This window comes from Microcebus murinus, chromosome 13 (assembly GCF_040939455.1).
Source record: "Microcebus murinus isolate Inina chromosome 13, M.murinus_Inina_mat1.0, whole genome shotgun sequence".
Lineage (NCBI taxonomy): Eukaryota > Metazoa > Chordata > Mammalia > Primates > Cheirogaleidae > Microcebus > Microcebus murinus.
This window is the reverse complement of record NC_134116.1, coordinates 20,740,611-20,764,021: the sequence shown is the minus strand read 5'-3', so window position 1 is coordinate 20,764,021 and position 23,411 is coordinate 20,740,611. Positions and strand designations below refer to the sequence as shown.

The window sequence follows — 23,411 nt, the reverse complement described above, 5'->3', positions numbered from 1 at the left end:
TAGTCCAGTGGAATTCATGTTTTACTAAATTATTTTGTTAATGCTTTATTAAGGAAATATAAAGTTTTAATTTTTACCTTCAAGTAGTTAGGCTGTCTATTTTGATCTAGCTTATTGCCCATATTTAATTTGTGTATAATGTTGATCTTGCTATCTTCATGTATGTGAAAAGTTGATATGACTTTAGAACAGCTCTGAGAACTATGTAAAGATATTTCCATAGGCCTTATTGGTGCGCCTTTGGGTTTATATTTTGAAGAATACTAGCGTGTTTCCTAAAACTTGTGAACTTTTTTTTTGATAAAATAGAAATGGTGAAGCCTTAGCTCCCTTACTCTTCACATTGTTTTTCTCTTTTCTTTCTTTTTTTGATTTTAGGATTTAATTTCAAGGAGGTGACATTTTACAAAAGAGAATTTTATTTAGTTATTAGTAGAATAAAAATATTTTCCTAGTTTAGAGCCTGGATTTTATTTTTGAGTAGAAATTAGAATTGTTGATTAAGCACAAAAATCTGATAAGAGAATATTCTCTTCAAATGTGCTTCATTGGAAACAGCCCTGTAATAGTAAATGCTGTGTTTTCTCATTTTCAACATTTTGGAATTATGTAATTAAATCAGATAGGAAAAGGACCTTGTTATATATATCTCTTTCTCTATCAGTATTTATTTAAGATATCCTTTGAGAAATTATTCTGCCATAACATTTTTGTCACATTTAAATTGTATCAGACTTTTAAATACTATTTGCCCTCACTATAAGTTATCACATTAATTGAGGATGTTTTATGTTGATAAACATGTAGATAAAAAATGTGGGATACAACAATGAATGTGCATTATTTATTATTTGTTTCTTAAAGTCTAGTTCTTTTGTTTCTCAAGGTTTGTGTTTGGGATGCAGAACTACGAGAACTTCGGGCTGAATGTTTTGTAAAAGAAGGGGAACCTAGAAAAGCTATAAGTGACTTAAAAGCTGCATCTAAGTTGAAGAATGATAATACTGAGGCATTTTATAAAATCAGCACACTGTACTACCAACTAGGAGACCATGAACTGTCCCTCAGGTCAGTTCTAGTGACATACACATCTGATCTTTGTTTTATTGTTGGCAGTAAGATAATAACCCCATCTTTTAAAATTTTAACATTAAATTAACAAAATTATTGTGGTTGGGGTTGTTTTTATATTCTATATTTATAGATTTTGTGCTATCTCCCTTATCCCTAGGTTATTCTAATTCCACATAGTTTATTTTCATGAAGCTGCTTATGAAAATAAACAAGGATAGCTGTTATATTTGCAGAAACAAAATGGAGTGTTTAATATATAACTCTACATAAGTTTTAATTTTACAGAGGATATTGTGATATAGTCCAGTGGAATTCATGTTTTACTAAATTATTTTGTTAATGCTTTATTAAGGAAATATAAAGTTTTAATTTTTAATTAAATATATTAAAAATATAAAGTTTAAAGTTTTAATTCCTCATTTTAATTTGAATTAATAAATGTGTGCAGGGTACAGTGTCATACATAAAAGTGTACATAGTAAATTATTAAGTCCTAGTATGTTTTGTTTAATTGTTACAAATGAAAAATAGTTTTATTGTGATTTCTGTATTTAATATGGAAAACTACTCATTGATTATTTTGACTTGGGGTATTTTCCTTTTTTAAATACATGAACAGTGAAGTTCGTGAGTGTCTTAAACTTGACCAGGATCATAAAAGGTGTTTTGCACACTATAAACAAGTAAAGAAGCTTAATAAGCTGATTGAGTCAGCTGAAGAGCTCATCAGAGATGGCAGGTAAGAATATGCTTGTCCTGACCATCCCTCCTTTCCTTATATGTCTGGTTGTGGGCACAAATGAACAACTGAACTTCTTGCTCCTTTACTCCTTAGCCACGGAGGGTAGGGTATTTAGGTAGTCCTGGGCCTTAGCAAAACTCCAGAATTATATATTTTTGGATTAAGGAAGTGTTTAGATGTTTGTAACTTCATAGTATCCTTAACAGACGATTTATTTATGTTACACCAAAAATTTATTTAATATCTCTTGTATGAGGTACTAAGCTATGTACAGAGGGCACAGAAATGAATTTGACTATAGTTTTTGTTTTAAGAAGTTTATAGCTTAGTGTGGGAGACAGACATATATAAACTAATATTAAAAGATAATGTGATACCAAAGTGATAGGATGTACAGAGTATAATAGAATTCCAAAGAGGGATATGTAATCCAAGCCAGGATGGTGAAGGCTGAGAGTAAAAAATGAGTAGCTTTTTGGAGAATGTGATAGATCCTTAAATCCTGATTTTAAAGAATAAGTAGGAATTGGCAGAAGTAAGAGGTTGTGTCTGTGTGAGTGATGTTTTTAGGAGCTTTGTAGGCTGGAGTAGAGGGGATTGCATACAATATTGCCTAATAGGAGGTAGGCTCTGAGTCCCCTCCTGATAACCTTAGTAAGTTGCCATCATGAGAATGCTTTATCCAATTTCCTCCCAACATGTTGCAAAACTATGGTACAGTATCTCAATCAGAATACCGACATTAGTATAGTCAAGATACAGAATAATTCCACTACAACAAGGACCTCTCATGTTAACCTTTTATAGCCACACCTACTTCCCTCTTGTCCCTACCCCTTTCTTAGTTTCTGGCAACCACTAATCTATTCCATTTCGATAATTTTGTCATTGCAAAAATGTTATATAAATGAAATCATATAATATGTAAACTTTTGGGATTGGCTTTTTTCCCTCTCAGCATAATTCTCTGGAGATTCATCCAGATTGTTGTGTGTATCAATATTTACTTCCTGTTTACCACAGAGTAGTTTCCATAGTATGACTGTACCGTAGTTTGTTTAACCATTCATTCATTTAAGGACATCTGGGCTATTTCCAGTTTTTGGTTATTATGAATAATGCTGCTTTCATGTACAGTTCCTTGTGTGAAAATAAGTCTTCATTTCTCTGGGATAAATGCCAGGAATGCAGTTGCTGGGCTGTAATGGTAGTTGCAAGGTTTAGTTTATAAGAAATTGCCAAAATGATTTGCAGAGTGGCTGCACCATTTTACAGTCCCACCAGTAATGTATGAGTGATCCAGTTTTTGCATATCCTTGACAGCATTTGGTATTGTTACATTTTTTTAATTTTAGCCGTTGTGATAAATGTATTATGGTATCTCATTGTAGTTTTTTTTTTTTTTTGAGACAGAGTCTTGCTTTGTTGTCCAGGCTAGAGTAAGTCTCATGGCATCAGCCTAGGTCACAGCAACCTCAAACTCCTGGGCTCAAGCAATCCTACTGCCTCAGCCTCCCAAGTAGCTCGGACTACAGGCATGTGCCACCATGCCTGGCTAACTTTTTCCATTTTTGTGCTTTTTGGTTCTAAAAATTCCATTTGATTCTTTATATCTTTTATTTCTTTGGTGAGACTTTCTTTGCTGAGGCATTCTATTTTTTTCATTTGTTTAAAGCATGTTTATAATTGCTACTTTTTTAAATGGTTGCTTTAAAATCTTTGTCAGATAATTCTAAGATCTCCGTTGTCTTGTTTTTGGCATTTGTTGATTATTTGCTCATTCTGTTAGAGATCTTTCTTCTGGTTCTTGGTATGGTAAGTGGTGATGTTTTTAAATTATTATTTATTTTTTATTAAAAAATTTTATCTGAGTGTGTTGGTTCATGCCTGTAATCCCAGCACTTTGGGAGGCTGGGGTGGGAGGATCACTTGATGCCAGGAGTTTGAGACCAACCTGGGCAATACAGCGAGATCCCTATCTCAACAAACAAGAACAAATTTAGCCAGGCATAGTGGTGGGTGCCTATACTCCCAGCTACTCTGGAGGCTGAGGTGAGAGCATCACTTGAGTCGAGAAGGTTGAGACTGCAGTGCGCTCCATCTGGGACAACAGAGCAAGACCATGTGTCAAAAAAATAAAAAATAAAGCAATAATAATTTTTTTTAGAGATAGGGTCTCACTATGTTGCCCAAGCTGTCCTTGAACTCCTGGGCTCAAGGCATCCTCCCATCTTAGCCTCTGGAGTACCTCTAATTGATAAGTGGTTTTTAATTGAAACCTGGAATCATTTTGTAAGACTAGTTTTTATTTAAACCTTTTGTTTTGGCTGGCTTTTCCTGACATTGTTCTAATAAAGTGGGGAGGAGGGACCATCTTGTTACTGTAGATGGTAGTGGAAGTTTTCCTACTTTGCCTTTGTTGCTACTCCAGGGGCACGGAACTCTTGCGACCACTTTGGTACATTTGAGAGTTTTGGTGCCTCACACAGTCTCCACAGGCACCACTGGAGGAATGGGGTGGGGACTCATTAACTACCATGGATGAAACTCCAGCTCCCAACTTGGCCTTCTCTGACACTACCTTGGTAGGGGTATATGGGAACCTTGTCACCACCTCACTAGGGAGGAAGTCTAGGTTCTTCTCTTGGCCAGTTCTTTGCTGGCACTGGTGGGGATGGGGCCATAATTTTTCTCTGTAGTGTTTGGCTGGAGTAGAGCTGTTATTGTCAAAAAGTTTTTTGCCTTGTTAGGCTACCCTTTCCACGTCCGTTGGCTAGGGAGAACAGACTTCTGCTGTTTTTTGTTATTGTTGTTCTGTACCTGTTGGCATTTCTGTGTTACTGAAATCTTCAGCTCTAAGTCCGGGATATATGAAACAAACAAAAAAAAGCCAGGAACTTACCAACATTCTGTTCCTCAGGTCCTGAGGTCTGCCTTCTTCTCTTCTCCTTTTAAAGTCTTCTATTAAACAAACAAACAAACAGACAAATAAATATATATATGTATATCTATACACACACACATAATAATATAAAATATGTCTAGGGTTTTTAGTTGTACTTAGCTAGAAGAATTGGGAAAAGTACATCTTCACTTTCCCAGAAGCTAGCTTTTGTTCGAAATGTTCAACTTAAACATTTAATCCATGAGCATTTACATTTGCAGATTGCAGCACTTTAGGAAGAATGTGCCACAATAGCATATAAAATACATCTTTTAGTTTGCCATTACTGAGGAAAGTAACTTAGTATATAACATGCTAGCACTTTTCACGAGTTTAAAGAAAATGCTAAAATAGATTTTATTGTTCTTAGAAAGTTTATAAAGTGGAGAATTTAAGTAGGTTCCTTCTGTATGAACTGCATGGTACTTAGTTATGAATATGTTAACTTTATTATATAAGATGGCATGTAATGGAGTCTTATTTTCATGAAAGTGTGTAGTAACTAAATTTGTATTAGTGATAGTGCTCAGGGTAAGTCATACTTTAACAAAGTGTTTTACTCAATTTTAAAATCATGAGCTTTTTTCTGTAAAGAAATGCATTATTTGCTTTGATTGTTATGGGTATGCTTTGATTTGTCTGTATACATCTCCTGTGGTCGTGTGTTTTATCTCCTAATTCTTAATTATAGAGCATACCTTCTGTGCACTCTATATTAATGAGGCAGAAGCAGTGTTTGAAGGCATGTGCTCATCAAGTTGAATTGGTTAAGCCACATAGAGTAAAGAGAAGACTGACCTTCCTACAGCTCTGGGAATAGAATTTCATTGTTGCTTATCATGATTTCCTCATTTAATAGATACATAGATGCGACCAGCAAATATGAATCTGTAATGAAAACAGAGCCAAACATTGCTGAGTATACAGTTCGTTCAAAAGAAAGGATTTGCCATTGCTTTTCTAAGGTACGGTTGACTTGTTCCTAGAAATGTAAAAATTTAACATGTGGAATAACAACCATAAATTATTTTCTCACATTTCATTTTAGGACGAAAAGCCTGTTGAAGCTATTAGAATATGTTCTGAAGTTTTACAGATGGAACCTGACAATGTGAATGCTCTGAAAGATCGAGCAGAGGCCTATTTAATAGAAGAAATGTATGATGAAGGTAAATCTTTAAGGAATTTGATTTGCAGTTTCTAAAAGTTGATTATATGAAATTATCACATTAAGCTTCCTTGACAATTTTAGGAAAATGGCAGAGAACTTGCAAATTATTTTTCCTTTGTGGAACTTGGAAAGTATACTGTGTGAGGAAAGAGTTCTGCTATTGAAACAAGTTCAGTGAAATGTAAAAATAAAAATTTTAGCTTTTATTGTAGATGAGTTAGGAAAGACAGCAGAATGGAAAATTTAAATTATAAACCTCATATCATCCAGAGGTAGTCACTATTCATTTCAGATTTATATCCTTCCAGATTTTTGTCTATGTATATATATATTACTATATATTTTATGTATATACACATATTTTGTGCATAGACATGGTATATATAATACATACATATATCTATATACATACATACACACACATATATATATATAAAGCATACATATATGTCATATATGCCTAATATAAAATGATTCTCTGTAGTCCCCAGGCTGTGTGGTAACATTAGGATAGTTGCTATCCTGCTGTGTTCAAGTCGAAGTAGCAAGAGAGATTCCTGCTAGATGTAAGGACCTTGAATAAAGGCAGTGCCCTGTTTCTGGAAGATAACTAAGGCATATATAGTAATATACATGTTTTTGAAAAATAGAATCCCTTTATATATACTGTTTTGTAGCTTTTTTCATGTGCCACTATATTATGAACATTTAAATGAGATTTTTTTTTAAATGAAATAAATAAACAAACCCTTATTGCAAAGTTTTTGTTCCAAATTAAGTAGAACATTTTAAATAAAAAGCAATAAAAAGTGATTTTTCAGTTACAGTTAAATGGTTTGAATGGTGAAACTTGGTTTGTGGTACTCTTTTTAAAGGCAGAGACTGGTCAAGTATCTTTTTCCTGCTTTCCCCAATTTGAAAAGAATCTTGCTTCTAAGCATTTTCCAGGGAGTGATGACAACTCTGGTTACTACTATTTGTGGGATATTTTGTGGAGCATTCAGACCTTGAGGTCTGAATGAAGCTTGAAATATATGCACTCAAAATGATAAGTTTTAATATTTATAAGAATGCTTCAATAAGGCATGTAGTCCACATAGAAGATGCCTTTTCAGCATACTTGTTCTCTTCACTTTTTGAACTACTATGTTCACTCCATGAGATGGCTTTACTCTAGGATTTTGCATTCCAGTTAGTTTTTGGAATTCTTCATCAAAGGTACTTTTGTCATCTATATGTAAACCCTCAGCTCCAACTGTGAAGTTAGAGAAGCTGTGGAAGAATATAAAAAGCTTAGCTATTAAAAAAAATGGTTAACTCTTATAGGCTGCTAAATATAATTTGAAAGATACTTTTGTAACTTGAATATTAAACTGACTTGATTTTTAGGGAAACTTGATGACTTAATTCTTGAAGAAAAAGGTGCTAATGCTAATTTAATATAATTGATTTGTCTTTGAGTATGTTTTTTGCTTAAAAAATTTTCTCAAAATAAGAGTTTATTCTTTGTCTTTTCAGGAGCAGGGTTTGATTATACGTGGGGGGAATCTTTCTGAATTATGGTTTTAAAAGAGTAAAGTGGTTGAGTAACAAGTATAGAAATTAAGTAATCCTACTCAAAGGAAGGAGGGGGGAGAGAGAGAGAGAGAGAGAGAGAAAGAGAGAGAAAGAAAAAACAGGGTACCAGGTCTCTAAATATGCCAAAGAAAGAAGAAAAGCCTATATAGCTGAAACTGACAGGTATTACCTGACTTGTTTGAATTCAAATCAAAAGGTTAGTAAATTATGTAACTGAGTAATAATCTTACTAAGCTAAATAATAGTATGTCTTTAGTTGAAATACGGAAATAAAATGTGAAGGCTTTCCATATTCTTTTGTTTACTGGTTTTACCTTTTTTAAATCAATTTAAAATGCTGGTATATAACGAATAAAGAATCAATAGGTCAAACTTAGTGAATAATCGAACATGGAGATTTATTATTTGGGGCTTATAGAATTATTAGGAAACATCAGAATTCTGCTCATTAGAAAACATACTCATTAGAAAGTAAGTAAAGTAAGACTGTTATTTGAGGATGCCTATGAGATCATAAAAAATGAAGTGAAACTCATTTTCATGTCTTCGTTTTCATAGCTTTTGAGAGGAACCAACTGACACTGAGGAATGTAAAATTTTGGCAAAGTTCCTTTGAATATAGGGAGGACTCAGGTGCCCTTATTAGATAAGCAGTTATATTTGCCAGAATTTAAGCTATGTGTGGGTAGGGATCTATTTTATTAATTGATACATTCCTGGTACTTGTGCTTGGTGCATAGCAGGCACTTGTATGTTTGCTGAATGAATGGTTGTATTTATTTACAGAAAGTCATAGTGAAGCATGAAATTTAGAGTTAGTCCTGGCTTTTTGAGTCTGGCTTATGCAGTTATTTTTTAATTGTGGTAAAACACACATAACATAAAACTTACCATCTTAACAATTTTCAAGTGCACAGTTCACTAGAGTTAAATATATTCACATTGCTGTGAGAAAGATCTTCAAAACCTTTTCATCTTGCATATCTGATCTTTATACCTATTAAATAACAGCTTCCTCTTCCCTTCCCCCTAGCACTTGGTAACCACCATTCTTCTTTCTGTCTCTGTGAATTTGACTACTCTAGATTCCATATAATGGGAATCATACAGTATTTGTCTTTTTGTGACTGGCTTATTTCATTTAGCATAATGTCCTCAGGGTTCATCCATGTTGTAGCATGTGTCAGAATTTCCTTTTAAGGCTGAGTAATATTTCATTGTATGTACATACCACTTTTGTTTATTCATTCATCTATTGATGGACATTTGTATTGTTTCTACCTCTTGGCTATTGTGAATGGTGTTGCTGTAGACATGGGTGTGCATATATATATATATATATATATATATATATATATATATATATCTTGAAGACTCAGCTTTCCATTCTTTTGGATATATACCTAGGAGTGGAATTGCAGAATCTTATGGTAGTTCTATTTTTACTTTTTTGAGAAATCTCCATAGTATTTTTTATACCATTTTATAATTCTACCAATAGTGCACAAGGGTTCCAGTTCCTCTACCTCCCTGTCAGTACTTTTTATTTATTAATTTTTTAATAGTAGCCATTTTAATAGCCATGAAGCAAAATCTCATTTTGGTTTTTATTTGTATTTCCATAATGATTAGTGATTTAGAGCCATTTGCATATCTTCTTTGGAGTGGGCCATTTATTTTTGCTATATGGTTTGAATCAAGTCACTTAACCCTATTATATTTTACTTTATCTGTCAAGTAGGAGTAAGAATAGTACAAATCTCATAGAATTGTTGTGACTATTAAATAAGATGATGTTCAGAACATGTTCAGCACAGTGCTCCTAGGAAACTTCTAAATAAATGATTTCTACTGTACTCATTTTCAGGATAGTTGTTTGGAACTTGGATTGACTTTTCTGTACAAACAACATATATGGGATAGCTAGCTTCCTTGTCTAACCCGTGACTACTGTGTGCACTCACTTTGACACAGCTGTTATTTTAGTATTACTAGTAATATCCAGAATTGTGAGAACAAGAGCCAAGCTGAGTACTTTTTCTGGATGAAGGGCTGGGTAAAATTGTGAAAGAGGTAAAGTTTATCTTTGACATCCTATGGTGGTGTTCTGTTTGCAGATTCTTTGCCCTCTTGCTTATCTTAGGACTCTACCTAGTGATGCTACCTAGGCCTGTCTTGTCCAACAAAAATATTCTGTGTTCAAAATTCACACCACCTCCTTGCATTGTCAATCATATGCCTCCAACATAGCTGTGTTTTACTAAGAATGGTCAAATTTAAGATGTTTGTATATAACTTTGATAGGTTTCTATTTCTTATGAGATAAAAACATGTTTAACCCAAAGGAGTCTGAGTAGTTGAATTGCAGGCAAGTGCTTGTGCCACCACATGTGTCGGGCAGCCTGTGGGAAGGTTCTGGGGCTACAGGGCTCCTCCTCAGGCTTGAAGAAGACAGTTCCCTCTGAGCGGATCAGATTTCTCATGACTGTTGATTTTTTTTTCAAGGTTGTTGGCCCAGGAGTCCCTGGCTTCTATTTATGGGTAGGAGAAGAGGAAGAGATTGGTTTTTTGTTGTTGTTTATATTTAGGATCATATCGAAATTGGCTTAATCATTGAAGGCTGCTTATATATTGATAGTTTTATATACCAATCATAATAACCATGAACACATGCAGTCAGAATCTATAAAGTGGATATTTCTGAAACTTACGAATCTTCAAATATGTGTGTCTACCTTAGTTTCAGCTAATGAGTTGGAAGCAGGTGGTTAGAATAGAAAAATGGCTAGTCCTTTGCAAAGACAATTAGTGGGCTGTGGCGTGTGAGTTGATGAAGTCCTTTGGCTGTATAGCTCATGAACTATAAAATCATGTCTGCAACTGTTATTCACACACAGGCCTCTTAGCCACAGCTGTAGACTTCTCATTTCTTTTGAAAAGTGCATGGTTACAAGGAAGTCATTGTCTATATTATGATGGTCTCACAGCACGTAAACATTTCCCACAACAATTTATTATGAGAAATTTCAAATTTAGAGAAAAGTTGAAAGAATTTTATAGTGAACACCCATGTCCTCACTTATAGATACTAAAGTTAACATTTTACTATGCCTTATCACATTTATCTGTCCCTCTATCCCTCCATTTATCCATCAGTTAATCTTTTTTAATGTATTTCAAAAAAATGTTTGATTCACTTTTCTCCAAATACTTCAACTTGCATATCATTGATTGAAATTTAAAAAAAAAATTTTTATTTCAGCATATTATGGGGGTACAAATGTTAAGGTTACGTATATTGCCCATGCCTCCCTCCCCCTTCCAGTCAGAGCTTCAAGTGTGACCATCCTCCAAATGTTGCACATAATTGGAATTTGTTTATTGTTCTTTCTCTCTTTTTGGGGGGATAATTTTATTTTTTTATTTTTGGGGACAGAGTCTCGCTTTGTTGCCCAGGCTAGAGTGAGTGCCATGGCGTCAGCCTAGCTCACAGCAACCTCAAACTCCTGGACTCAAGCAATCCTACTGCCTCAGCCTCCCAAGTAGCTGGGACTACAGGCATGTGCCACCATGCCTGGCTAATTTTTTCTATATATATGTTAGTTGGCCAATTAATTTCTTTCTATTTATAGTAGAGATGAGGTCTCGCTCTTGCTCAGGCTGGTTTTGAACTCCTGACCTCGAGCAATCCACCCACCTTGGCCTCCCAGAGTGCTAGGATTACAGGCGTGAGCCACTGAGCCTGGCCTTTGGTGGATAATTTTAGATACAGTGAAATGTGCAAAATCTTAGGGATACCATTCCTGAGTTTCTTCAGCAACCTGCTGAAGAAAAAAAATTATTCAGGATACTTGTTAAAGACAGTATGGCAGACTTTATTCACGGAGGCCCATGGCAGTAGGTAGCGGGGCCACTGCAATGGGGTCTTACAGTGGAGGAGAGATTGGGCTTGACTCCAACTCCAGCAAGGACAAGTGGGGATTTACAGCCAAGGAGCAGGGCAGGGGGTCAGTGGATGGGAAATTACTAGGAGGAAACATCAGAGGGAAAGGGAATTCTTGCTAGACCAACTGAACAGACTTCTTGCTGAAGGCAGACCAAGGTGCTAAGATAAGGAGTGTGGGGGATGAGGGAATGTGCTTAGTTATTGGGGGTCAGAGGAGGGTTTCTAAATTGACTCAGCAGGATTCTTAAACTGACTTAGGATTCTTGCTCAAACTGGATTCTACAAAGACAGAAAGGGAAGCCTAAAGTCGGGATCTAGTTGGAAGGAGGACTTGGAGCCTGACTGAAGGTTTGGTCAAAGGGGTGAATCTTTTTTTTTTTTTGAGACAGAGTCTCGCTTTGTTGCCCAGGCTAGAGTGAGTGCCGTGGCGTCAGCCTAGCTCACAGCAATCTCAAACTCCTGGGCTCAAGCAATCCTGCTGCCTCAGCCTCCCGAGTAGCTGGGACTACAGGCATGCGCCACCATGCCCGGCTAATTTTCTATATATATTAGTTGGCCAATTAATTTCTTTCTATTTATAGTAGAGACGGGGTCTCGCTCTTGCTCAGGCTGGTTTTGAACTCCTGACCTCGAGCAATCCGCCCGCCTCAGCCTCCCAGAGAGCTAGGATTACAGGCGTGAGCCACCGCGCCCGGCTAAAGGGGTGAATCTTTTTGTCAAATCCAAACCCTATCAAGATACAGAATGTTACATTACCCTCTTGTACCTTACCAATCAGTTCCCATCCCACCCTCCACAGGCAACCATTGTTCTGATTTTCTCATAGATTAGTTTTGCCAATTCTAGATCTTAATATAAATAGAACCATATAGTGTGTACTCTTTTGTGTAAGGCTTCTTTTCATTCAGCTTGTTTTTGAGATTTATTCATATTGTTACATGCTTTGGTAGTTTATTCCTTTTTATTGCCAAAGAGCAGAAGTTGGTAAGCGTTTTCTGTAAAGAGGCAAACGGTAAATAAGGGCTATGTACACCATGTGGTCTCCGTGGTAATAACTACTCACCTCATATGCAGTATGCCGCCAGACAGTATGCAAACAAATAGGCATGGCTGTGTTCCAATAAAATTGTATTTTCAAGAACAGATGGTGGGCTGGCAGCACTATTATCTCTTTTCTACTATAAAAGAGGAGGAAAGCATTCAGTGTTTCACCATTAGTTCTATCCCTGTTGAAGAATATTCCATTTTATGAATATGTCACACTTTGTTTACCCATTCTCATATAATTGGACACTTCAGCTGATTTTTTAGTCATCACAAAAGCTGCAATGAACATTATTCTGTCAGGCTTTTTTTAGACACGTTTTCATTTATCTTGTGTAAATATCTAGGAACAGAATTGTTGAGTAATAGGATAAGGTGTTTGCTTACTTTTAAAAGAAACTGCTAGACCCTTTCTGAAGTAATTTGCATTTTACCCTCCTATCAATAAAGTATGACAGTTTCAGTCGCTCCACATCCTTAAAAACATTTGGTGTTGTCAGTCTTTTTTTTTTTTTTTTTCTTTGAGTCTCGCTTTGTTGCCCAGGCTAGAATGAGTGCCGTGGCATCAGCCTAGCTCATAGCAACCTCAAACTCCTGGGCTCAAACAATCCTGCTGCCTCAGCCTCCCGAGTAGCTGGGAGTACAGGCATGCGCCACCATGCCTGGCTAATTTTTTCTCTATATATTAGTTGGCCAATTAATTTCTTTCTTTTTATAGTAGAGATGGGGTCTCGCTCTTGCTCAGGCTGGTTTCGAACTCCTGACCTGGAGCAGTCTGCCCACTTCGGCCTCCCAGAGTGCTAGGATTACAGGCGTGAGCCACCGCGCCTGGCCAGGCTTTTTAATTTTATACATTTTGCTGTGTGTTAGTATCTGCCTGTGGCTTTAATATATGTTTCCTCGATGACTAATCTTGTTGAATACTTTTTCATGTGTTGTTTCTATGTTCAAATATCTTAACTTTGTGTTCTTCAAATCCTTACCCACTTAATTTGTTGTTTTTTGTGATTGAGTTGAAGTTATTTATGTATTTATATTTTTTCTCCTTTATTCTGATAATGTGGTAAATTACACTAACATTTCTAAAGTTAAATCAATCTTGAATTATTGGGATAAATCTTTGGACTGGGGTTTAGATATTACTGGATTTGATTTGCCAATATTTTAAGAAGTGTGTAGTTCTGTTAATAAGGGATATTGCTCTATAACTTCTTTTTTGTAATGTCTTTGTCATATTTTAGTGTTAAGAGTATACTGGATTCAAACAATGAATTAGAAATTATTCTCTCCTCTTCTATTTTTTTAAAGATTGGTATTATTTCTTCTTTAAAGTTTGAGAGAATTCACCAGTGAAACCATCTTGGTCCTGAAGTTTTTTTTTTAGTAGGGTGGTTTTTGATGACAAATTCAGTTTCTTTGATCACTATTAGGCTATTAATAGCTTTTGTTTCATCTGTGTTAGTTTTTGTAAATTATGTCTTTTAAGGAATTTGTCCATTTCTTCTTCAATGCTGAATTTGTTGGCATGAAGTTCATAATATTTTATTATTCCTTTAATGTTTGTAAGATCTGTAAAAGGAATATTTTATGATTCCTTTTTCCTTTCTAATATTGATAATATGTGTTTTCTTTTTTTCCCTTTTGATCATTAGAGTTTGGTCAATTTTGTGGGTCTTTTTATGGAACCAACTTATGGATTCCTTAATGGTTTGTATGTTTTTTCTTTATTATTTCATTGATTGCTGCTCTTTATTTCCTTCGTTAGACTTACTTTGGGTTTGTTTTGTGCTTTGCTAGTTTCTTAGGGTTGAACTATTACTGATTTAAGGCCTTTTTTCCTTTTTCAAATATAAGCATATAAAGCTACCCTTTTCAGAAAGTTTTGGCTTACTTTCATTATAATTTGAAGTATATTCTAATTTCCCTTTTGACTTCTTCTGTGATGCATGGGTTATTTAGATGTGTTTTAATTTTCAAATTTTTGGTGGTTTCCAGGTATCTTATTACTGATTTCTAATTTAATTCTATTGTGATAAGAAAAACATATTATATGTGATTTCCTTCTTTTTAAATTTATTTAGACTTGTTTTGTGGTCCAGCATGATATCTGTTTTGATGAATATTCTATGAATACTTGAAAATAAGATGTATTCTGCAGTTGTTGGTTGTAATAGTCTGTTAGTTTTTCCATTAAGTTACTGAGGGGAGAGTTGTTAAGGTCTTTGATTACTTGTTGTGGAGATTGTGAATTTTCCTCTCTAATATTGTCAATATTTCCTTTGTGCATTTTGAAGCCATGCTATTAGCAGCCTACATGTTTATAACTGTTAAGTTCTCCTAATGAGTCTGCACTTTTATCGTTATGCAGTGTTCCTATTTATCACTGGCAATACTCTTGAAGTTTTGTTTATTTGATATTAATAAAGCCTCTGCCTTGATCTTATTGCTTGCATGGTGTATCTTTTTCATCCATTTACTTTCAATGTCTTTGTGTCTTTATGTGTAACGTGTGTCTCTTGTAGACATCATATAGTTGGAACTTTTTTGCTTTAAATTAATTTTGATAATTATCTCTCTTTTGTTTGGAGTGTTTAGTTCATCAGTATTAATGTAATTATTGATAGGGTTATATTTAGGTCTATCATTTTACTATTGTTTTCTTTTTGTCTTTTGTTTTTGATTCTTTGACCTTCCCTTCTTGTCATTATTTGATTATCTGAATATTTCTAGTATCCTATCTGAATTTCTCTGTTTGCTTTCTGCTTTATCTTTTTGCATTAATGGTTTAGTGGTTGTTCTAGAAGTTACAATATACATCCTGTACTTTCCCCATCTAGTTGGAATTAATACTGTACCACTTCATGTAAGATGTAGAAACCCTGCAACTATATAGTTCTATATATTCCTTTCTATATAATTGTCATATATATCTACACATGCTACAAACACCTGATATGTTACACTTTTCACTATAAGCATTCATAATGTGTTTTTAAAAAATTAACAAGGAGAAGACTTCTATTTATTTAATCATTTGTCATTCCTGATGCTCTTCATTCCTTCCTGAAGATCTGAGGAGTCATTAGGTTTTCTTTCCGTTCAGCCTGAGGAACTTCTTTAGAATTCAGTATAGGCTTGCTATTGACAAAGTCTCTTAGTTTTTTCTTTTATCTGAAATGTCTTAAATGGCATTTTTGCTGGATATAGAATTTTGGTTCAACAGTGTTTTTGTTTCAGCATTCAAATGATGTTCCTTTTTTGATGTCCATTGTTTCTGATGTGGAGCCAAGGAATCATTCAAATTTTCCTTCCCCTGTTTATAATGACACATTATATAAATATCTAGGAGCAGAATTGTTGAGTAATAGGATAAGATGTTTGCTTACTTTTAAAAGAAACTGCTAGACCCTTTCTGAAGTAATTTACATTTTACACTCCTACCAATAAAGTATGACGGTTTCAGTCTCACCTTATATAATGTGTCATTATAAACATTTTTGAGGGGGTGGTTTTCATTATTTTCTCTTTCTCAAATAACTGGAAATGGAAAGTAACATTCCACTGTGGTGTGACTTTCTTTGCATTAATTCTGCTTGATGTCCACTGAACTATTAAAAACTTTAATTCAGGGAAATTTTGGCCATTCTTTCTTAATATATTTTTTTCTGCTTCATTATTTTTCTCTTCTGTGACTTAAAATATTAGACATTCATATTATCTCACATATTTTTGGGGCTGTGTTAATTTTTAAAATATCTTTTAACTTTTCTTCAGATTGATAATTTCTACTGATCTGTCTGTAAATTCACTGACTCTTTCATCTGTCCTATCTATTCTGCTGTTAAGTCCATCTGTAAATGTTTTATTTATGACATGGAAATTTTCAGCTTTAGAAATTCCGTATTTTTTTCTTTTAATGGTTTCTCATTTTCTACTTGAGAGTGACTATATTTTTATTCATTGTAAGCATATATCCCTTTATGTCATTGAACATAGTTATAGCTGCTTTAAAATTCACATCTATGTTATAACCAGTGAGTACCAATAAAAACAAAAATTCATGTCTGCTAATTCCAACATCTTGGTGATCTCAGGGTTATTATTTGTTAATTATCTTTTCTCTTAATGGATCTCATTTTCCAGTTTTTTAATATTTATTTTATTTTATTTATTTATTTTGTAACTACTTGCATTCAAGTCTATTTTTACTATTTTTTCTTTTTTTTAATTTTCTTTTTTTTAATTTCAGCATATTATGGGGGTACAAATGTTTAGGTTACATATATTGCCTTTGCTCTACTTCAGTCAGAGCTTCAAGCGTGTCCCTCCTCTAGATGGTGTGCATCATACCCATTAGGTGTGTATATACCCATCTCCCCCTGCCCCCTCCCATCTGCCTGACTACTATATATGCACTTAAGTGTTGATCAGTTAGTACCAGTTTGATGGTGAGCTATACATATGGTGCTTGTCTTTCCATTCTTGGGATAGTAGAATGGGCTCCAGCAGTATCCAGGATAATACAAACAGTGCTAGTTCACCATTGTTTTTTGTGGATGATTAAAACTCCATGGTATACATATATATTTTTTTATTTTTATTTTTTTGCTTTGTCACGCAGGCTAGAGTGAGTGCTATGACGTCAGCCTAGCTCATAGCAAGCTCAAACTCCTGGGCTTAAGCAATCCTCCTGCCTCAGCCTCCCCAGTAGCTGGGACTACAGGTGTATACCACCACGCCCGGCTAACCTTTTCTATTTTTAATAGAGACAGGATCTCACTCTTGCTCAGACTGGTCTCTAACTCGTGAGCTCAAGCAATTCTCCTGCCTGGGCCTCCCAGAGTGTGAGGATTACAGGCATGAGCCACCACACCAAGACTCCAGGTTTTTTTTTAAATGTTAAGAATTTTACATCCTATTACTTGGTCATGCCACATATGGAAATCTCTTATCCCTCAGATATACTGTTTTGTTTTGTTGTTTATTTTTGAGATAGAGTCTCATTTTGTCACCCTGACTAGAGTGCAGTGGCATGATCATAGCTCACTGAAACCTCAGTCTCTTGGGCTCAAGTGATCCTCCTGCCTCAGCCTACCTAGTAGCTGGGACTACAGGCACGTGCCACCACTCCTGGCCAACTTTTTTTTTTTTATTTTTTTTTTATTTTTTTTAAATAGAGACAGGGTCTCACTCTTGCTTAGGCTGGTCTTGAACTCCTGACCCCAAGCTATTCTCCTGTGTTGGCCTCTGAGAGTACTAGCATTATAGGTATGAGCCACTGCGCTGGGCCCAGTTGTACAAATTTTAAGTGGTGTTAGACCCAGAGTAGAAATGCAGCCTTTAGTTGAGGCTTTCGTGTCCCGGTGATATTAGAAATACTTTTTACATTCATTTTAAAAGACCTATTTTAAAATAGAACTGTACTATTTTGTCAAATATCCAAGTAATACAATTTGGCTAGCACCTCCCAGTACCTTGACACAGATAGCCAAAAAGATCCAGTGAGAACTGCTGAGAAATAATATCTGCTTGAAAATGATCTCACATTAGTACTCTGATATACTTAGTTAAATGCAAGAAACTTACATCTAATGAGACCATAAGCCTAAAATAAAATGATTGGATTTCTTTTCTTAAGATCATGAAACACTGATTTGGGTTGGGGCTGCAGCTGGGTGGGGAGGGAGAGAGGTTGGTGCTTGCTAAGGGAGAGCTCCTGAGGCTCTGGGAACAGGATCCGGACAGCCCTTCCTCTCCCAGGTCCCAGCACCTGACGCCTGTTGCACGTGTTTATGTTGTGTTATCCTCAGGCTCAGGCTGACTGCTCATATATTGCTAAGATGTCATGAGGATTATTAAGAATTTGGAAGCTTTGAGCTTTCTAGATAAGTTCTGTACAAATTTAAGTATTCTAACTGTCCTTGAATATAAGGATATGCAGAGCATATTATTTTGCAAGTGTTCAAACTCCAGATATTTGCTCTTTTGGTGTGTCATCTAGATCTGTTAAGTGACAGTGTTTGTAAAATAGCGTTTTGTCAATGAGATGGCTGGCTCAGACATGTGTTAATCCATGCATGGCAGGCTTATTTATAAATTAACATTTAAAATATGATTTCTGGATCAGTTGAGAGTAACTTTTATCTATATTATCAGATTTTTCTGTGGTGAATGGTAATTAAGGTGATTTATTTAATATGTAAATACTAAAAATGTTAGGGATTACAATCAATTTCTGTGCTAATATGCTACAATTTTGCTCATCATATATGCTTAATTCTTAATTCAACATAGCAGTTATTCACTTTGAGTATTGCTGTGTTTAGTATCTTTCTCCAGGCTAAGAACATTTACTCACTGTGGTCACTAGATGTCAAAAATACCTTTTTTCTGAAAAGTTGACTGTTTTGATCACCGGGTTGATAGAATGAATCATGGCCATTCTGAGCTAGAAAGGGACATACCGTATCAGTCTTAGCCTCTTCAAGGTATGACTTGATAGGTCTTCCAAAGAGTCAGAATCAGCCAGTGAAGTTCATTTAGCTTTTGAACAGTTAATCTGGAGAAGACCTATCAGTGTGGATGTTCTCCAAACCTTATTCAGAGTTAATTCTAACATCAGTGCTGCAGGAAGAATGCCTCTTTCTCCTGAGGAAGGCTTCAGGGACGGCCTTAGTGTAGCCTCCAGGCCTGTTTTCCTTATGCTGCCAACAGCATCTTTCAGGGCGCCCGTGATGGCAGCCTGGCCTCCCTGGTTACAGGTCTCTTTTCGGCTCCATCTGTTTATGGCTTTCTTAGAGGGCATCCTGAGGCATCTTCTCTTTTCCTCAGTTTCAGCTGAATTTTCCTCTCATTAGAGAGAAACATAGTTTCTCCTTTTAGTTCAGCTTAAAATTATCAGTGTATCACTTCTAGTAGGTTCACCTTGTCCTCTTTTTGTCTCTAGGCTTTCTTCTGATAATAGGTCAACACCAAGTATTGTTTGTAAGGAAGTTATGTACACTCGCTTACTTGGATACTTTTGGGAACTTTTTCTAATCTTGGACCAAATCAGTCGGGCTTTGTGGGCCAGAAGGCTTCCTTCCACATTATCTCCTGCTATCTCTGTGTGTTCAGTGTGTTGGGAATAAGTTTGTTCAAATATGCTTGCCTCTCTCTCCTTTCTTTTGGACAATGCACCTCCAAACAGAAACTTTCCTTTACAAAAGTATTACAGAAAGAGCTCTGTTTCCTGTAACAGTCATGACTAAGCACTTGTGACTTATAAGTTTGTTGATTACTTATAAGGAGAAAAAACCCCTTTAAATGCAATAACTAATGTTTGTTATTATAGTTGTTCATTTATAAAACAGGTTTTCTGTACATTCACTCCTTTAATTCTTTTTCCCTCATTTTTATAAAACACAAATTTTATACTAATCATTTTTTTTTTTTTTTTTTTTGAGACAGAGTCTCGCTTTGTTGCCCAGGCTAGAGTGAGTGCTGTGGCGTCAGCCTAGCTCACAGCAACCTCAAACTCCTGGCTCAAGCAATCCTCCTGCCTCAGCCTCCCAAGTAGCTGGGACTACAGGCATTCGCCACCATGCCCGGCTAATTTTTTGTATATATATTAGTTGGCTAATTAATTTCTTTCTATTTATAGTAGAGACAGGGCCTCACTCTTGCTCAGGCTGGTTTCGAACTCCTGACCTCAGGCAATACGCCCACCTCGGCCTCCCAGAGAGCTAGGATTACAGGCGTGAGCCACCGCGCCCGGCCTTATACTAATCATTTTTAACTGTACAATTAAGTGGCATTAGGTGCATTCAGAGTGTCATGTGACCATTACCACTAGCTACTTTGAGAACTCCATCACCCCAAACAGACGCTCATGTTATGATGCTACCATTTTGCAAATAAGGAAACTTAGGCTTATGTAGATGAAGCAAGTAGCCCAAGGCCCATGTGTGAGTATGCAGATCTAAATATGTTAATATAAAAAGATAATCTTATTACTTAGAGAAAAGATTATTATATCATGATGCCATTTCACATCTACACATGTTCCTAGGAAGTCTAGAAGGACCAAAATGTTGAAGATGATCATTTGTGAATAGGATCAGCATCTGTCAGTTTAATACCTGTATAGTATTCCAGTATGCTTGTGTTCATTATTACTTTTCTAATTGTCTTGTTTTTTCTCTGTAAGAGTCATTTAGGGCCAGGGATGGTGGCTCATGCCTGTAATCCTAGTACTTTGGGTGGCTGAGGCAGGAGGATTATTTGAGGTCAGGAGTTCAAGACCAGCCTGAGCAAAAGTGAGATTCCATCTCTACAAAAAAAAGAATAATTTAATTTTAGTTATAGAAGCAATACATGGTAAAATTTCAGAGTTTTAGGACAGAATAAAATAAATAGCAGCAGTATCTGCCACCCCACAACATCTTATTCCCCACTGTTAACTACTTTTTTTGTTTTGTTTTTTTTAGAGACAAGGTCTCACTATGTTGCCCAGGCTGGAGTGCAGTGCTATTCATGGGCGCGATCATAGCACAGCCTTGAACCTCTGAGCCCAAGCGATCCTCCTGCCTTCATGTCCCAAGAAGTATCTGGGACTAGTGCCATGTGCCATCGTGCCTGGCTTTAACCACTTTTAATAATTTCTGATGTTAGTTCTGGTGGTTACCATCATAATTCAAATTAAAATATTTCTTCCTCTAGGTCTTGATTTATCGAGTCTAGGCAGTGTCCCTGGTCTGCCTGCTGTAGAAAAGGAAAAATTGAGTAGACTTCACTAGTTTCTTTTGTTCTTTCTCACCTTCATTCTTGCTAGGGTATAGTATTCTTTGATATTTTGGTTATATTTATAGCTTTAATATGTTATACATAAATATTTGTAGTACTTAGATTATGTTCTCTAAGTATGATTGTAGATAGTTACGAAATGAAAGCCATTTAGTAGACTAATACTGTATGAATATATAGCTACAGGATCAAGTCATGTGTTTGAATCCTTAAGGGAGACACAGTCATGTCACCAACTAGTCAAGGTATCAGACATATGGAATTACTTATTCCCAGATGGCCACATTTTTAAAAAATTTAAATTTTTATTTTTTTAATTTAAACATATATTTAACCTTAATATTTGTACCCCCACAATATGCCGAAATAAAAAAATAAATAAATAAAAATATTACAAGGGTACACATGTTTTTGGTTACATGGATTGCTTTTGTGATGTTTGAGTCAGGATTATAAGTGTGCCCATCACCCAGATAGTGTTCATTGAATCCATTAGGTCTATGGTCTTCAGTCCCTGGTCTTTGGACCAGTACCAGTCCTTAGCCTATTAGGGACTGGGCCACAGAGCTCTGGCTAGGTGAGCCAGCAAAGCTTCATCTGTATTTACAGCTGCTCCCCAATAGCTCACATCACTGCCTGAGCTCTGCCTAGTACCCCCCCACCCCTCCATGAAAGCAGTCCCTGGTGTCAAAAGGGTTGGGGACTACTGTGTTAGGTAGGTTTGTACCCATCCCCTCCTCCCCCCTCCACAGATGGCCACATTTTTAATATGCTTTTCATTTATAGCAGGACTTTTTTGGTAAGCTGTCCTTCACCTCAAGCTACTTTTCCTCTTTGCCAGAAATCTGAGATTTTTAATGATACAGCTAGTATAAATGAAATCCATTCTCTTTATGAAGATATTCCTCAGCTTTGTAGCTATGGCCTCAGCCTAGGCCTGTTGCACACCTTTGTTCTAGGAGTCCTTTCACTGCCTTTTGGAGTAGTTCTGTCTTCTTTTTTAGAAAGTTAATATCTTCATCTTTCTTGGATTCCTTTTTTTATTTCGCTGAAAGTACATCCTCAAAAAGTGGTGTGAATACCACTGATTCCAAAAGGGACTATTGGAACTTCTCAAAAATTCTAAGGAAAAATGATTTTTAACCTAGACTTTTATGTATAGCAAACTGAATTAGGGTAAGAAATCAGTGTAATTATTTAGATGTTTTCCATTTTCAGTGTTTTGGAGACACTTAAAAGAGCATTGGAATCACCTGCTATTTAAAAGTTTAGAAGAATATCTATGGAAAGCCTGCTGCCTTATTGGGAGGTGGCTTTTTGACAGTTTTCGCTGTGAAAATTTTCTGTTTAGATTTCCTGTTTCTGTTGGGCTCAGGTTCTCTTGAATTTTCAAATTTATTTATAAAGAATTTAGCAAAGTATCTCATTTTAATGTCTCTATTCATGGGTCCCTTTTATTTTTCATTTTGTGTATTTGAGCTCCTTTTTCTTGCTTAGGGTAGAGGTGTTTTTTATTTTTATTTATTTTTTGGCCAAGAAAACAGCTTTGTGGCTTAGTTCTGTTCTTTTCCTGCTCCATCAATTTGTTTTGGTTCACCTTTCTAATTTGGAATCATATGATTAATTCATTTTCCCCCCTTAGTTTATTGAACCACTGAGGCCCTGTATTGTTCTCTCAGCTTTGGTGGAGCTGTTTCCTATTACTTCTGAAAGGCAGTGTTTTCATCGTTTTTATTTTCTAGAGATTTTGCAATTTTTATATTTCTCCTTCGTCTTAAGAGTTGCTGGAGAGTTTTAAAACTTCTAGGTAGAAGGTCCTTTTATTTTCTGATTTATTATTGATTTCTAGTGTCTTTGTTATCAGAGAATGTTGGTTTTACTAGTTCTGTTTTTTTGACCTAATGTGGCCAACTCCATAAGTCTTCCCTAGGGACTTGAAAAGTGAGCGAGTCTTGTTTCTGGGATAGAGTTTGGCCTGTCAGTCAGCTCTGTCTTAGATTTGGTCTTCCTTTTTTGGGGGTCCACTTGCTCTAGTATGAACAGAGAGGCAGAATTCTCTTCTCCACCAATGTGTGTAAGTCTCTCCTAGTATCTTTTATAATTTGTCCTTTATAAATGTTGCTGTTTT

At 35.7% G+C, this 23,411-nt stretch overlaps 1 protein-coding gene across 1 annotated transcript in view; it reads left to right on the top strand.

Moving 5' to 3' along the window:
• The window catches only part of DNAJC3 (DnaJ heat shock protein family (Hsp40) member C3), an 88,975-nt gene that overhangs the window by 52,813 nt on the left and 12,751 nt on the right, over window positions 1-23,411 (top strand). The window contains exons 6-9 of the mRNA XM_076009334.1: window positions 887-1,068; window positions 1,694-1,813; window positions 5,620-5,725; window positions 5,809-5,929. Coding sequence (XP_075865449.1) covers window positions 887-1,068; window positions 1,694-1,813; window positions 5,620-5,725; window positions 5,809-5,929 — 529 coding nt within the window. The remainder of the gene's footprint in view (window positions 1-886; window positions 1,069-1,693; window positions 1,814-5,619; window positions 5,726-5,808; window positions 5,930-23,411) is intronic.